Source organism: Aulostomus chinensis, chromosome 9, assembly GCF_037954235.1.
Source record: "Aulostomus chinensis isolate RoL2024-O1b breed Wild chromosome 9, RoL_Achi_v1.0, whole genome shotgun sequence".
In the NCBI taxonomy this organism is placed as follows: domain Eukaryota; kingdom Metazoa; phylum Chordata; class Actinopteri; order Syngnathiformes; family Aulostomidae; genus Aulostomus; species Aulostomus chinensis.
Window position 1 is genome coordinate 22,488,237 of NC_141328.1, and position 18,241 is coordinate 22,506,477.

The following is an 18,241-nucleotide window of genomic DNA, read 5'->3' on the forward strand; positions in this document are numbered from 1 at the left end:
TAAAGGAATGACCTCTTTTCTGCTACCATGTCCAATCATTTTTAATCTCTTATTCGTATACAGGGGTCTTCAGGGTGGACATTAGAGTGCACCAAAAAAATATTGAGAAAAATGTACTATCAATATAGGGAGGGAAATATTGAAGTATATATGTCTATTAATCATTACAGCCTTTAAGTAGTATTTATGATGTCTCTGCACTGGGAAAAGAACGTACGGTTTTGTGATAACAAGGCACAAACACTATCCAATAACATTTCATCCCTCTGAGGCACATTCCTCAAATTAAAGATGGCCACGATGGCCTTGACACACCTCTGCCAAGATTGTTTTCCTCTGCCTGATGCTTTCCTTTATCTCACTTTCTGCTAGTTTAGTCTGTAACCACAAGCCTTTTTTTACAGCTGCCACTGCAATTTAAGGCACATCACCACCTAATGAAACAGGGTTTATCGGTTCTTCTTTTTCCTTGTCAATGGAAGCCAGATGGTTTACCTTTTTTGGCATGTGCAACTGATGGACTAGCTTTCTTTTGTTCTATGTACATGATTTGGGTGCATCTGTTCACTTGAGCTGAAATATGATGTTTTCTGTATATAGTGCATGAAGTTCCACAATATCTGTAAACAATATTTCAAAACAATCATGAGCGTAATTTAAATCATTCTCAAGATGCACAAGGTCCTTTTCTCATTCAGCTCCATCTCGTCATCTTAACTAGCTGATTTTACTGCTTTTGGGAGTGTAAACAATGTAAAATGAGTCATTTCAAACATCCAAATGAGTGTCTTGTTGTTGCCTGGCAGTAAAATGTACATCGACTCTGAACAGCTAACTTAACATTAAAACAACAACAAGAGTAGAGGAATGAGTGGGTGCTGTGATGACAGGCAGCCACCTGAGAGTACATGAGGTGTTTCAAGTTGCCACTTGGTGACATTTTCATGACAGTCCATTGCAACACTTGAATTGATTCCCCTGTCAGTCACCTGTCAAGATCGCTCTTCACCTCACAAGTCAACAAAACCACCATCCAGCCCAATCCGGGCTGGGGGGGGTGTTGGTACATCACCATTTCCCTGTCTTCTGAATCTGCAGACTAAAGCTTGAAGAGAGGGATGATTAAAAAAAAAGTGAAACATGACAAAAAAATAACCGTAAACTTACTCTTGAAATTAGAAGCAGGAAATACAGAATGCTCTCAACTTGTGTAGTCATTCTACTGACATCTACAGATGTTTCCTCCATAAGGAATTAGATTCAAATAGAGGAGAGTAAAGTACAACTTCGTCTTCTTTTTTCACCGTGATGTAAGTGACATCTTGTATGAATCATTTTATCATTTTTGGTTTTTTCAGTGTTGTTTCTCCGTCTTCTTTCGCAAGATGTGTTTTGACAGTTTTCACAACCGGATGAAGTTGCGTTGATTAGTAAAGTGTTCCAGACTTTTATAACTTTAGCGGCATGACGACATTCTCACGTCTGCCAAGGGTGTTGATACATGCAGAAGTCAGATTAATTACAGCTTTTTAATTAAAACGTGCTTGTGAGTGTGTGTGTGTGAGAGACATGTCCTCGTAGACCAAAGACGAAAGTGTGTGTATGTGTGTGACCTTTAAAAGTGTGACTCCAGCTGGATTGTCAGCAAGCTGTCTTTGAAGTGATGCTGACACCTCACCCACCAACTCAATTTTACCATTGTGTGTGTGTGTGTGTGTGTGTGTGTTGGTGTGTATGACTTCATGCCAGTGTGTCTGTGCTTAAATTAGTATTGAGGCAGAAACTGAGTGACAAAAATGAGGAGGAATGGGGTGGTGGATGAATGTACAGTGCAGCATGAGACAAATCCTTTATGCTGGCTGCTAGTCTGACATATAGCCTTCACATAATCTCCCCATAAGCATTATAACTATTTTTAGCTCCACAAACTACCAGAGTGTGATTTCTGTTTTTCTTTCTTTTTTTTACAACTCACATTACCATACATTATACAGCCAGTAGCCCAGATCTTGTGCTTTTCATGTCAACTACTGCAGCCACTCCCCATATCTTTAGAATTTGCTGTAAAGAGCACAAAGCTAATTTAAACTTCTCCAAAACACACTGACCTCTGTGTTTAAAATATGATCATCCGGGGATTACTTTAAAATCTCTGCCTCCCGAAAGTGCAGCAAGAGGCTACCTCACCTCAAATGACCCCTAGCAAACGTTCACCTACATTTTCAATCCGTCTACTCCAGTTGATAAAAGGGCCTGATATCTTGTCAGAAATTGTGTAACATCTCAGCTCATGATCAAAAGAGCGGGGAGAACAGAGAACGATAAGGGGGAAGAGTCGAGCAAGGGAGGACCAATGCCATGCCGCAGGCAGAACAAAACGCCTCAGGCTGAATTAATGAATGGAGAAATCAACAACAAAGCTCCAGGAAGTTTTCATTTGTCCTAAAATAAGAAAACATCACTCGAAGTAGGGCTGCCCCAGTGGATCTAGTACTTTAAAAAAAAAACAGACAAAGGATGTTCTCTGAAGTAAGAGGTGTCTCGCACATTGTTCTCAGAGGACACAGAGTTTGGCTCGCTCCTCCGAATATGCCAGAGCGAAGCATCTCCTCATAATTGGGCCGGTAACTGCTGTAACTGACACAGTGCAAAGGAGTGAGGTTAATGCTCTTGGCTCAAATGAAATATTCATGAAACGCAGGTCTTTGTAATGACTGATGATCCAATGATTAGACAAAATTGACTGTGAATGGTCATGGACCCTTTTAGTCAGACAAGACAGAGAAAGTAGTTGAGTAAGAATAGAGCCGTACATTTTAGAAGTTTGGAGCCAATTTAGCTCATTAAGAGAGTCTGACCCAACGGAATACCTGGACATCAAAGAGAAACGTCTGAAGAACCCACATTTAATTGAACGCATACCTGAAGTAATTATTGTGTCACTAGGATTCATAAATCAATAATGGAATCTCGACAATTGTAATTTCTGCATTGTTTGAAAATCCAGTTTGAGAAACTTCTGAAGTTCTTATAACCACTATTAAATCTGAGAAATCTCCGTCATTACTGCGGATATTTTCCATTAAAGCATACCGAACAATAGTCTTCTGCCCTGATATTTGCAGATGTCATCATGATAGGATGCAAATCTGCCATGTCTGGTAATTTAATGCACTTCACAAATATTGCTTTTTTGTTATTTAAGTGAGTAAACAACTAACCTGATCCTTATAATCCAGGCGGCATCTGATGTTCTCCTGCCAGAAACGGCCTCCACAGTTTGGTTGTCTACGTAAAGTTGTGTAAATTGTTTTTAATTTACTGACAGTGAGCTGTACAAAGAACATTTACTAACACAAAAACATTTCCACTGACACCTTCCAACAAAGGGGGTGGCACAGCTCGCTGGTAGAGTGGCCGTCTAGCAACCAAAGGGTCGTCGGTTCGATCCTCACTTCCCCCAGTAACCATGTCCAAGTATCCTTGAGCAAGAAACTGAGCCCCTAATTGCTCCTGATAGCCCTGTGACGGACAGGCGACCCGTCCAGGGTGAACTCCGCCTCTCACCCATTGACAGAAGGTGAGCGTGGCCACAGACGATACCGTCGATGACAGGGAAGCTAGTCCTGATCAGCAGGCTAAGGACAGGTCTTTGTCTTCATAGTTGCAGTTCCCTTCAATCGCAACTGAATCGATTCACTTTGGAACTCTGATGCTATTTGTACAGATTTAATATTGATTTATACATTTATATTTTGTATTCATATTTTTAAAGACCTGCCACTGTCAAACAGGTAAAGTAACTTGATCAAACCTCTGGTTTGAACCGAGAATCAGCTTTAAATCGACTCCTGACCTCAAGAATGGACACTGAATTAAATGGTGACATTTTTTCGCGCACTCCAACTAACTCTGTCTCCACGGAACTTCTGATAAACACGTTACAGCAGCCTGAGTTTTTTCAAGATTAGTACTCAATAGCTGTCACTTCTCTTTTACTACTTTCCATCTGACATATTGCATCCATTCTTATAGGTTGGTTAGTAGTTGTACGTTATTGCTGCAGTTGCATTGTGGGATGGTCATCCTAAAATCAGGTGATCCAAATCCTAAGCTGTAAAAATTATAGTGTGGCCATTTTTAGCCATGACCAAAGATATCAGCACATTGGGTTCTCACTCATCTGTAACAGTTAAACTTTGACAAAGCCTGAAAGTTGTATTTTTAGCCAAGTATGAGCTTAATCTTACAGGAAAAGTATCAACATGATATAGGAGAGCCACCTTTGTCTTTCCGCTGCAAAAGGTGTCACAGCATAGCAGAACATGTGAGTAGATGCTCTGGATCAGGAAGGTTAAGCAACATTTTGTCTATGAAACATTTAATATTACAGTCAGTGATCTTCTTTTCTGTTAAACTATCAGCAGAGATGTTATTGATGATATTTCTCATCCACTAGAACAATAACTCCTGTGGTATCCCATGTCAGACTCGAGGTGTACTTTCCCAGTGGACCCTACTGTGCACAACCCAGTGGACTCATGGTGGTACAACGGTTCTAAGTATGTGATGTGTAAGTGTGATGTGTTATGCTGAGGGGAAGGTGCTGTGAAATAGGAAGGCAACAATATGAGTATTTGTATGTGTGTGTGTGTGTGTGTGTGTGTGTGTGTGTGTGTGTGTGTGTGTGTTCGACTTAATGTTTTTGCCCATGAATTATGGGCGAGTAGGGCAAAAATGATTTATTGGTAGAAACGCTGTACCAGTTAAAATCTGTTAAGGAGTAGAGAAGTGGGAGGATGAGAGCGGCATGCTAATGATGCTGTCACTGTTTCTTACCGTGGATGACTCACCCTCAATATGGGGGAGCAAACATTCACAGTGTGGGTAGCAACACATACATGGCTACTCACACACACACACACACACACACACACACACACACACACACACACACACACACACACACACACACACACACACACACACACACTCGTTCTCTCTCCCTCTCTTTCTCACACACATACATGATCGTAATCCAATGCACTTTTTGTAAAAAATCAGTAAATATCTCCTCACAGTCAGCCACCTGTGTGTGTGTGTGTGTGTGTGTGTGTGTGTGTGTGTGTGTGTGTGTGTGTGTGTGTGTGAGAGAGAGTGTGTGTGAGTGTGTGTGCGTGTGTGTGTGTGCGCGCGCGTGCACATGTCTCTAAAAATCCAGCATTCATACACATTCCCGGGTTCTTTAAAGATGAAACAAACCTGACCAAACTACACAGCACTCTTCTGGTCAGTGAGGAGCCTTGGTTGCTATTCTCGTTCTTCCACGTCTCTTACTAGACTCCCTTAGATTAATGAAACATAAATGAATAATCAGCAATATTACCGAGGCAACTTGATATAAAAATATGAAAATCTTTCCCCTAAAATCAGACACCTTTACCTTTTTAAAACTATACCTAATGATCATAACAGTGGTGTGCAAGGACAAAGAGGCTCGGTGTTCCCTGTGTTCATTTTATTTGTACTTTGTCTGAATAATGCCAGATGTGCTATTTTCTTTGTTCTTTTATTCTGTTGTATTAGAGCCGTTCTGGTCAGCCAATCCCAGTAAGTAGTTAGTGGTGTTTCCTTGGTAATGCACATCCAGGACAATTGGGAGCCGAGCTTCTGAACAAGCCCTGAGTGAGGTTGTGTTTGTTTCTCTCTAACAGGGGCACCTTTAACGTGGACTCAGGACAAAAATAAAAGTGGATTTAGCCGGAGCGAAGCATGCTCAGTTACTGCTTTTACTGTTTGTTGAGTTGAGAAGAGAAACACAGTGGACTTGTGTAACTCACTCACTAATAGGCTTATTTAAATCTCGTGTGGGACATAATTTTACCTGCTTCCTCTCTCACTCTCTTGCACTTACACACACCACTTGAGAAGACAGGAACCATCTGTAGAGATATTACCTTTTACTGGTGCAGCCTACACATTGATTTCACAAAGTTCTAACAGAAAAAGTATTGACGGAGAGCTGATGGCTTTTAATGATGCCACCACACCCTGCATGTGCCTTTAGCTTTTCCTTTTCTTTTTTTGTCCATATTTTATCTACATTTGTGAATGATTTTATGTTGCAAAGACTTTGGAAAAGAAAAAAGAAAGATCAGAAAAAAGCAGAAATAGCCTTGAACGTCCCTCAGTGTGTCTCTCTCATAACTTCCTGTGGGTGCAAAACTACTAATACTGTTACATAATAATAATTTTAGGGATAATCATGGTTTTTGCAGTTTCCTCAGCATGCATAAGACTGCCCTGTCGTGGACTAGAAGCAGGAGGAAATACATACAGTGCATACACTCTGTCTTCTATGATTACCTGTTTGCTTCGGCATACACTCCCAATCCAGAATAAGAATAAAGATCAAATATAATGTGAGTCATCAAGCACTGTTCGATTCTGCTCTGTTCTGTTCTGTTCTAATTCAACCAGTCAGGTAGATTGTCTCACGATCCACTTTAAACTTTAGGTTTTTGGTTCTGCATCATTGCCTCCATTAAAATAAAATAATAATTAAAAACAAAACATTTGTTACAACCCACATTATATACACACATTTACTGTTTTTTTCTGTAGAAAAACACAACTGTTGTTTTTTTTTTTTCCCCCTCTCCAGTAACCCTCTCATCATTTACCACACGAGAGCATAACGTTAACAGCTAGCTTGGCCAAGCTAAGGGTCTCAAATTGATGATGTGTGAAGGTGGATTTTATGGAGCTAATAACTGATCATTTTAATATTTCCCTAGATTTTTAAATGGTTTTATCATCTAATTCATAATATTCTACTAATATTTTCCTTAAAAAATAATTTCTCTATTAAAAGTGAACTTCAGTGTGTATTTCAATGAGTATTTTGCAGCCCACTAGAGGGCGCTCCCAGGCCATCCATGGACCGGGGCCAATATCTTCAGAACCACTTAATTCTTAGTGAAACATCTATCAATGTCAACAGCTTACACTTCCACGTTCACCAGTTAGAGTTAAACGATGGTAAATTAAGATTTCTACATCAAAGAATTTTGCTAACCACAAAATATTCAAACCACAGTAAAGAAGTTGAAAGTGTTGAATGTAAGCGAGGTGTAGTGTCACAGGTCTCAGAGGACTCCTTTATTGCTTAATGCCCCAAACCTCTGTGGCGCGACCATTTGTAAAGTTCCTTCTCACTGTCCCAATCCTCCTTCTCCAGGGTTTCGACCCATTTGCTCGTTTGAGCTTCACATGTTCAAGTCGGGGCCCTTAAATAGAGCTTCCTCACTCGATTCATCCGTGAGCACAAAGAAATAACCCTCAGACCCAATTGACCCCCACCCCCCAATGAGGCAGCTGCTGCCTGCTTTTCATTTCTCTTCCAACTGCTATTATTCCTAAATTTCCTCTAAATGGCTTCCCTCTTTTTTTTTTTTGGCTTCTTGATTTTATTCAGTGTCCTGACTAAATTAATTTTGCTTACTAATGTTTCATCTTCACCCTTCTTTTTACCTCCTCCTCCCTGTGCGGGTGCGCTGCTAATTGAATCTATGAGAAACTTTGTTGTTAAAATGTGACAATGACAGTGACATTCTCAGGTGTGAATATTCAAATGAGGTAATAATCCTCTATTTCTGTACTTCAGAGAGTTTCTTTCGTCATTTTATTTTCGATTGAAATTCAGCGGAGGGAAAGAAAACACACACAAAAAACCCTTACAAAGCAGGGGAATAAAAGTGAAAATGCATTTACATTAACATCCTGCATGCAGACTGGAATCAAATACAAACCTCCCTCACTAACTTTTTGCACTACAATCCTCCACAGAACTGCATTGTAGGGTTTTTCCTTTTCTAAGATAAGATATGTTTTTCCACCAGAGTTATCTTTGACTTGCTGGAGAACACTTTATCCCCCAACACAGATTTAAATGGACTATGGTCATTTTTTTACAAAAGACTGCAGACACATTAGAAATGTGGGTTTACAGTTTAAGAAAGGTTTCTGTTGAACCCTCAAGGACATATTGGTATAAAGTCTACTTAGGTTTGCTCTTGATGCACCGCAGCCTTGACAGTAATCATCATGGATAATATATAGATAGATAAATATATAGGCAGAGAGAAAGAGAAAGTGCCCTCTAACTTTAAGGCCTTCACATCTCTGCATAGTGGCTTTTAACTGCAGCCGAGATGAAGAAACATTGACAGCTATTCCATTCCCCGTCTTTGATTTAACTGAATCCTATCAGAAGACCATGATTAATATGGCGCCTTCCTCCTGGAACACTTAAAAAGAAAAAAAGGAATAAGTTTTATACATAATGGTAAATACCTCACCTGAGAATTTTGAAGCGTTTACGCGTCTTAGAAATGGCGGTTTCAAATTCAACTCTGTTTAAAAATAGTAGAAAATATACATTATATTAACAGACAACAAAATAAATTATTCTAATATATTATAACAATGCCATGCGTAAAGTAGTACACACACTGGGGAAATTATGAATCGACTTACTTATCGTGCTAAATGATGGTTTTGATACATTTTTGGTCAAATAACCAGCCAAGTTACAAAATATTTAACGCATTTAATGCACACACACACACAAATGTGCATGGATACAGATATATATAAAATGTATCCCTAGCAGATAATGGATGGTTAAAGAGAATGCTTAGCTTCCCTTTTATAACACCCACACTCGGATGACTTCTGTAATTAGGAAACAACACACCGACGCATCTCCAATGTATTGTTTTTGTTTACTCCGTATAAAAGCTCTAAAACAAACTGCCTCCAAAAGCATGCAAATTAATATCATTCAGCCGCCCCTTGTCCCTTCTTTTAATGATGTAAAGAGCGTGTAAGAACTTTTTCTGCCCCAGTTGTCAAGTGCACATCACGTTCGCTCAAGGGACCACTGTGTTGATTGGCTACACAACTGCTGTCTGGTTTAACAATTCCAGAATCAACATCAGGGTTAATATCACAAATATGACATGAAAGCAGCAGACAACAAAGTGAATGTGCGTAAAAGTTAGCAAGGCGACCCACGAGGCACCCATGCACTCATCACACGGAAAAGTCCCTCTTCTTTGACTCTAGAAATGAAGTATAATTTAACTTGGGGGGGCCATTTCATTGTTCCCTTTAAGCTTCTTAGCTCTAAAATATTCATATTTCAGGCGAGGGAGGAAGAAATCTGTGACGGTGGTAGACAGAGAGGCAAGAGGGAGAAGAAAGAGGATGGTGAACAAGAGAGGTGGGGAGAGCAAGAAAACTGACGGAGTGAGAAAAAAAGAGCAGGGAAATAAATGAAAGAAAGAGGAAGGAGGCGAGTGAGGAGAGGGATGCAGAGAAGCGAAAGCAGCGGTTTTAACTGTTCTCTTATAAACAACTATCTATCAGTCTTTTATTTTCTAGCTGAAACACTTCATGGCAGACCTGTCGTAGGAGAGACAAAGCCATTTCCCTGTCATCTTCCCTATCAACGGCTGCAGTGGAGGAAAAATAGGCACCACACCAGACACACAGAATGAAAAACACACTCATGATTACACTCTGAATGTCACTAAAAGCAATTATTTGCAAATGTCTCGTCTCCCCCCCCCCCCCCCCCCCCCGGCTGCCTAAAGGGTCCATCCATCCATCCATCCATCCATTTTCTATACTGCTTATCCGTTAAGGGCCACAGGGGGTGGGTGGGGGGCCTATCCCAGCTGACATTGGGCGAGGGGCGGGGTTCACCCTGGATGGATCACCAGTCTGTTGCAGGGCCATCAGGAGCAATTAGGGGTTCAGTATCTTGCTCAAGGACACTTGGACATGGTAACCAGGGGAAGTGAGGATCGAAGGTAGCTAGACAAAGATGATCTGATATAAGGCTCCATCATCCCGTCTCCTGTGATGCGACATGTCATCAGAGCACTTTAAGACTCTGCTGTGTCTTAAAAACAGCGGTTGCTAACAGGTGGCTAAACTAAACTGCACGCGTGCCACGCCAACACGCCACAAGTGTGATGCTGGTTGCGGTGATGAGGAAGTCTGCAGAGTTGTTTGTTCATAGCATAGCTTTGTAGTTCTAATGATTTATGCTTCGTGTAAACATACAAGTGGTGCTCATAAACTTGTGTTTATCACAGAACTTATTTTTGGCAGTGAATAAAAATGCAATGCAAAAATCCATTTGGCTTTTAGTTGAGGGGAACCATGGCGATGTTAACTTCAGTGATGGTCTACAAAAATACATCTGTTAGAGAATCCAGTCACACAAATCAATAAGTTAATGTGATAAGAAATTGTATGTAAGAATCCTCATATTGAAAAATATATTGTCTATTTTCAACAGGAGTTGTCAACAGAGAGATGTCTTTTTTTCTCCTGTGTAGTGCACACACAGGCATTTGATGTATGTTGTTTGTTTTGCAACATCTTCTCAGATAATTAGTAATTATCCCGCTTGTCACTGTGTGTGCGGGTGAGTCGAGGATTGAAACGTGTGATGTACGCTCCTCTGCGAGGGTACATCTTCGTATTGGCACTCAGGTGCCACACATTAATTGGATGGAGCCGTAGACTACGTGATCCAGCTGGAAGACAGTTATGTAACACTCCCGAAAGCCAAATGAGAGCTGACACGATTTAAACAGACTATACATAGAGCATTGCATTAGTGAGTCACCACATTCTCATATCGGTAAATAAGATGAAAACGTTCCCAAAACACATCCCACCGGCTCTGTAGACGAGGCCTGCGAGGTGTCCATCACAGAAACCTGTCATATCACTTTTGATTGCCTACCTATCCCAGTCCTGTTCTCTCCAGAATTGTACAAAAGTGAAACCAGCTTGAAACATTCATTCCTGCCACCAAATACATCACTTGATACGAGAGGTGTTATTGGAAATATTTCTAAAGAGCAAAGAGAGAGAAGGGGAAGGCATAAATTGAGGTTAGGATGAAAGAACCTAATCCTCTGTCCCCATCAAATAGCAGAAAAATATGGTACACTGCTGAGCACATATCGCCGGATGCTTGTAAGGGTATGAGTGACGATAACAAGAAGAGGGTAGATAGTAAAGAGCCAGGCAGAGAAATGGATGGAGAGAGATGGAGTGTGTCAGTGCAGGGATGTAAAATGAGGAGAGCAGGAGAAGCAGTGCCGTATGTGGGTTGTACAGTAGCCAAACAGGATAGGCTGCTTCTCCTGCTCCTGCTGTTACTTCTTTAAAACAACAACATAAAGCTGAATTGAAATGCTAATTTTGATTGAAAAGGTGTGGGTGGATATGGAGAAGCTGTGAGCAGTGAAAGGGACAGAAAGAGATAACTGACAAGAAAAGAAAGGCAAAAGACATGCAGAGTGGGAGTCAGAGATGTGACGAGAGAATGAACTGAGAGGAGAAATACTGAAAAACAAATGGAAAGGAGTAGGACTCAATGGGGCACAGCATGGCACTGTGGGGGGGGGGGGGTTAGAAACTTTGTATCAGCAGCTACACACCTGAACCTGTCGCCACATGGACACATCCAGTGCATTTTTTTTTAAAGAAGATGCCGACTGTGGATTTCTACTAATATAACAAACAATTACACTTAGATCCAAACAAAGGACCTAAATTCCAGTCGCTCCAAAAATGTAGCGTTGGAAGGAGTAAATATTTTAAGAAGCCTTTAATTACAGTGACAAGTTTAAGGATGCGGTGTCACCGACGTAACTCCTGTAGCCAACAGCAGACAGTCAGCTGACCACAAGAGAAGAAAACGCAGGTGAAACCGATCGAAAAACCATGGAAACTAAATGTGCTGTAGCTTATTTTATGTTGTCGCTCCTGTGGTATACTGCTACTCTCAGTTATTTTTGTTTTGTTTTGATCTGTTTTTTCCTCTTCATCTGTTTGGTGTGGTTGTTTTTGTTTTGTTTGTCCTGCCCCCCATGTGGTTTTTGTGTGCTTGAGTGTTGCTGTCCCTCATGCCCCGCACTCTGTCATATATGTGTTTTATCACTTGTATTTTACCAAAAAAAAGAAAGTAAACAAAAATAAGAAAAAAACAAAAAAAAACAACAATAAGGAAAACATTAATTCGAAATACTTTGTACATATTTGAATAATGAAAAACATGAACGTAACTAAATAATATACATGTGGAGCCATTAATATTCACAAAAACTAGACTTACTATGTCCAGATACCTGACAGAGGAGCCTCGAATACTTGCACGTTGAAACTCATAACACAAAAATCAAGTGAAGTCTTGCCTGCTTGTGAAGCTACAGCGTAAGAGTGCAGACTCCACAGGAGTGACGGGCGGGTCTGGGTTTGTGCGTCACATCGTGCTCGAATCTATTCAGATTTTGTTCATGCCTCTGCACCCGATGAAAGTGCCTGTCATAGTGTTGCGATGGTAAATATCATCTACCGCAACAATAGTGAGGCCAGAAGTGTGTCAGAGGGGTACTTGACCACTGGCCCGAAGTCCATCAGGCTGCATAATGACCTGAGATTAGTGTAAAGAAGTAATGGCGGCTAACTGCTGTTGAGCTCCTGTAATGGTCCCAGAAGAGGCTTGTGGAGGAGATGGTTCATTTTGGCTGCACACTGTTATAGCTATACTCAGAATTGATGATGCATACAGTAAAATGTGTTTGCCTACAGTTGACTCCTTCGGAGATTTCTTTCTAGCAAACGCAAATAAATAAACTATATACACTGCTAGATTAAAAACATGATATGTTGGGTGTCTTCTGTTATGTATAATTGTTTTTGTTTGTGTATATTTTTCATTTCTAAATTAATTTAACATCATTATTTCATCGTTTCATGACAATAATTAGTGCCTGATTATTACAAAAGGGATATCTCATTCCAATATCATGGTCATTAATCTCCTGCCTCCTCTTTTGGAATTCTTCCATATGATGTTGATACCTGGCTTAGGATGCAAGAGCATTAGGAAGGGCAGCCAGTAGTTTTGGGTTCATTTCATTTCATTCCAAAGGTAATTAATAAGGTCGACTGTGTGTGTAATTGTAAGCAAAAATCTTTGTTAGGTACATACCTGGGGTTTGAAGTCAGACTTGAGTTCGTCAAAACTGCTTAATTTTTTTTTTTTTTTTTTTTTTTTAAATTTAAGAAAACTGCTGCAACCTACTTGACATGAGACCACTGACTTTTGCATCATGGATTCAGTCTGGGGTTCAGAACCATTAAACCCTTAGTGTGAGTTGAGGGCTGAGTGTGAACCTGTGGATTTCTGTGGTCAGATTTGATTGCTGGACTTTACGTCCGTTGATATATGTATTTTTTTTTCACACAACCATGTAAAAAAAAGAAGAAGAAGAATATCAATCTAGCACTAAACTGTTTCTCACCGACTTTCAGAAACAGCAAGCACAAGAAGGTTCGCTGATGGCGGTCGCTATCCAGGAAAGGAGGCTTCACGTCGGGGTCCACAATAGTTGGTGTTTCACTGACACACCCCAAGTGGTGATCCTGGAGCCCCTAGCCTCGGGGGTCAGAGGGCGAGCAGACAGCACCTCCAAACAGAGCACCTTAGCTCAGGACAGGTGAGCTACGGAGGTAAACGTGTCACTGTATCTGTGTGATACTGTGGAGAGATTAATGCAGGCTACTCTAAATAGTTGAGCACAATTATGCTGACAGATGTGCAAGAGGGAGAACATTTATTTCATTTCAATTTACAGTTTCATAAATGATGCATGAGGTTTTTGAGTACAAAGAACAGTCCGCCGATAGGCTGTGGACATCCACTGGGACTCAACAGATGACACAAAGACAGCGAGAAGCTTTCAATGAGTGTCTGAATCACAGTGTTCTCTGCCTCAGATCAGACGCTAGCTGATGTGGTGATTATGGGGATGATTATGTAAGTGTGTTACAAGAAGGAGAATGTGTGTATGCAAATTCATATTCAACACAAGCACCTTCTAAATGACATTGTGTACTCAGTTATGGCATTATAAACCCCTGTAATCGTCACAGTCATCCAGATACGGCAGAACATTACAACATTTTTTCTCTGTCTTATTTGAAGGAGAAAGTGCTCATGTAGTTGGTGATGTGATCAATGTAGGGCAACATCATGATGTTTGCCTTTTTTTTTTTTTTGGGTGCTGCCAGTGAAGCTGCCAGCCTGTCTTGCCTGTGTTATGCCTGGTGCTTCCAGACAGCAGTGAAATAGAGAAGAAACAGAAAAAAAAAAAAAAAACTCAAAAGAAAAAAAACCCAAAGTGCTCGTTCGCCTGTTCCATTTCTCCAGAGGGTCTATGAAGCGAAAAAAAGAAAAGGCACTCGGCCCCACCTCGTTACACTCCAGTGCTCCACAGTATGCTCCCGCCTATGGTGGATGTAAACTGTGAATGACGAATACTAAGAGTGCTGTTCCACTGCTCACACAGGAGGCGAGCGCTTGCCAGAGAACATTTAGCCAACATGTGTTAACCCTGTAACACATTTATTTATTCTCCTGTAGTAAGAAATAAATGTGGTAAAAGAAATAAAGGGAGACTTGCTGTTAAATGACGGCTTGGAAGAACATCATCAGGTTTTGTTTTTTTCTTGCATCTCACTCCCTTCACTCCAACCTATCAATGTACTGTTTTCTATCTCGTCAGCTCGGCGACATCGTCGGCTCCTCTGACGCTTGGCCTGCGCAGCAGCCTGGAGATCCAGCTGACCAATCATCAGGCTTTAGCTATTACTTTCCAGCTGGAGTATGTCTTCTCTGCTCCGATTGGTCGAGAGGCTCGGGTAAGAGGGATAAACAAACACATAAATGGACCACATTTAATCCAAACTAAAGACAGCACGAGCCCGGCACAATTTTAGTGTAGAGGTTGTTAACATTATCGTGGGAGCCGTAATGGCAGATACCAGCTCATAAACATGTTTGAAATAAAACAGGAATATTTCTCAAAGACACTTGTGATTTCCTAGCATTAGTAAGTGAAAAAAGTGGCAATGATGAGTCAAGTCAAACTCAAGACTATAAAATGTTGTTTAATCATGGGTGCTGGGCAGTGATTCCCCTGTAGGGCCTTGAGAATGATGTTTGCTGGAGGCTAAACAAATTTTCAATGCCATAAGCTCTAAATTTAACATTTGGTTGAATCATCGAATATTTACTGTGTGTGATTCTTCAGCACATATTATCTTGAAAAACCCTTCAAACAGCATTTGGTTATAATGGTTTGATTTACTGCATCATGGAACAAAGACTTGGCTAATCCGCTATTATTGACACAACTGGTCCTTTATTCCTGTTTGTATCTTTGACAAGAAATGCTACCCAAACAAGTGCTTTGGTCTTTATGACCGAGTTTCCCACTGCTAACGTGAGAACTCTGTGAAACAAGCATCCATGGGTGGTTGCTTGTTACGAGGCAGCAATCAGTTCTTTAATGAGTTTGAAGTTGTAAATTAGACTCAAATGCTTATCCTAGTGAGGCTCCAGTCATGAAATTCAGGGCTTATAAAGATGTTTAAGATCATAATCTGGCTGATACAGATGTGTTTGAGGAGCCGGCCCCGATTCTGAAATTTCAGAGTTGATGTAGATAATTCGATAAGTCGACTGTTACATAAAAACCATGAAACCGTTCACCGTTTGAAACTATTGACTTTGGAACAGCAGTTTATAATGACATGAAAAAAACAGTAATTGATGCTCATAATCACAACAAAGTGTATTGGCTTCTCACTAGCAGCAAAAAAGCTAATGTTAGCACTCCCCCCCGAGTGTGGATGACCACTATAACCGGTCAGTAATCACGGCCAACAGCTTAATGTTAGGTTGGCAAATCCTAGACTTTATCGAATTAAATTTATACATTCAAGACATTCTAAAACCTCCTTTCTCTGAAAAAAATGGTATTTTGAACATCGATATTAGGCTGATAATCAGTACACGCTATATGCAGCGAAGCTAACAGAGGGGATCGTTGGATTTCATTGTGGGCAATGTCAGTTCAGACGGGTAGCATATTGAAGGAAAAACAAACATCTAAGTAGGCAGAGCAGCTTCAATGCGGCACAGATTCTCTGGGAGTGTCTGGAGACATTAACACCTCTCAACCAAAAAGATGTTCCCTCTCTTGGTGCTGTGAGGGTTCTGGTGGAGAGTGCCGTCTGACACGCAGGTCAGACATCTCCCAACGCTATTCAACTGGGTTGAGATCAGGTGACTGTATAGCTGACCAGTCATCAGGCTTTAGATTCGTGTCACATCATTTTGATAGTCATCTAACTCTTTAGTGACCCTCACCCGGGTCATGTGGATTATGGCATGACCATCCTCCACTCATTTATTGAGGTTTTTCCTAAAATTTGTCATTGGTATTTTTTGATCTAAAGAGACCTGTCATCTTCTAAAACTGCATTTATAGGCACCGCACAATAACTAATGTCGTTCCTGTCAGCACCGTGAAATCGAGCAAATGTGTCAGCCTTTGTTCAGAGTGTGAACTCACTTTCAGTCAGCAGTCTCTTTATAGCGCAGACGGGGGATGAAGAAGATAGAAATGTATGATACATGTGGAAAGACTTGAAACGGAGCTCTGCCATTCTCACATCATGTACATTGGTATCGTCTCTGTGGAAAGTAGCTGTGGATGATGGCTTTTTGGTTTGGGAAAATTAACAAAATGTTATTAAGCTTTTTTCCAACAGTTGCTCTGTCACCTTAGACATTGTTTCAGCTACTGGTTGCCAGTTCACTTTTGAGTGGTAGCCAGTTCCTAACAAGTAGCTAAAACACTTTTATACTCTTTGTGGTAGCTCACGTGCTATAGAGAACGAAGCTCATTTTCTATTATACGTCACAATTGGGTCCTAATTTCCTCTTGTGTGCAGAGAACAACTACTTGTAATTGTCATAAATTTACCATGAATGTGAATATATTAATGCAGCAACCGGTTTTGGATCGACAGTGTCTCATCGTGTTATCAGTAGAAAAGTACACCAAGAACGTCTCTACTCCTGACTTGATATACGTTTACTTTAATTGGACCTCCCTCCCCTTCAAAAAAAAAAACAAAAAACAAAACCTTTAAAACTTCTTATAACCCTGATAGAACAATAAAATTAATGTCTGTCTACATCATCCAGGAATAGCTTGGTAAAAACTGTTGTGTGGGTGTAGAAAAGATCCTATCCTACCACACTCTACTTCACCACCTTCGCCTCCTCTGGCATGAATGTTTGATGAGGTGAGAGATATTTAGCAGGTGGATAGTCATTTCTGTCTATGTGTGGGTGTTGTGCGTGCGTGCGTGCATGCTTGCGTATGTGCTGATTTGTGCATATGTTGCTCGCTAGTGTTAATCCAAAGCCTGATCTGTCTAGGGTGTTTGACTGATAAGGGTTTGATAAGAGCTGCCTCCTGCAGACGACAGCAGCATCGACACCCGAAGTCTCAGTCAGCCATCCGGCAAATCTTGCTCCCATATTGTCAGCTGACTGCAAAAACTTTAGTCTCATGTGTCTCTGTTTCTTGTGATGGGACATTGTATATGTGTCACACAGCTGTCAGAGATGTGAGGATTTTGTCTTATTACTGTGGGGAGCTGAGGTGTGCCTTCGGGGCAGGCAGCTGTACATTGTCAACAGCGCTTCACACTGCTTGACACCATTTGTTATATACGCAGGTTCATGTTTGATTGCCGCCACAGCCTCTTCAAAGATTTTTCAGGCTCTTTTGGAAGGGTACTTGTATTTAAACCTGTAAAAATCAATGAAGTAGCATGAATTTCAAACAACAGAGCCGTTTAATTTCAGTCATACTCTCGGAATGGCAACAGACAATCGGGCCATTCTGCTTAAATCAAACATCTGAACAATCAATCATTGTCAACACTGAATGTGGCGATTGACAGCAGTGTCTGTATATTCTTTTCTTGTGAGGAATAGCTGGGATACAATAAGTAGAGTAAACACTCTGTGGACTAGAAGCCCAACCAATAAAAGTGACATAGTGCAATACGCAGAATTTAAATTACTCTGATGAAATATACTTAATGTAATGAAGTATTGCGCATAATGAAGTGACAGATGGGAAACATAACTGTTTTTGAAGATATTTAACTGTGTTTTCACATTTTAAAGCTTTAAGGTGTCACATTTGTCTCCATCCTCTGGCAGCGACAGTTACTACTCACACTATTGACATGCATACGTCATCCCTGTAGCCAACTCTGC

At 40.7% G+C, this 18,241-nt stretch overlaps 1 protein-coding gene across 4 annotated transcripts in view; it reads left to right on the plus strand.

Annotated features, from left to right (window-relative positions):
- nphp4 (nephronophthisis 4) overlaps window positions 1-18,241 on the plus strand; it is a 137,523-nt gene that overhangs the window by 33,356 nt on the left and 85,926 nt on the right. For all 4 annotated transcript variants that reach the window (XM_086214300.1, XM_086214301.1, XM_086214302.1 and 1 more), the window contains 2 exons: window positions 13,408-13,592; window positions 14,661-14,796. In XM_086214300.1, coding sequence (XP_086070426.1) covers window positions 13,408-13,592; window positions 14,661-14,796 — 321 coding nt within the window. The remainder of the gene's footprint in view (window positions 1-13,407; window positions 13,593-14,660; window positions 14,797-18,241) is intronic.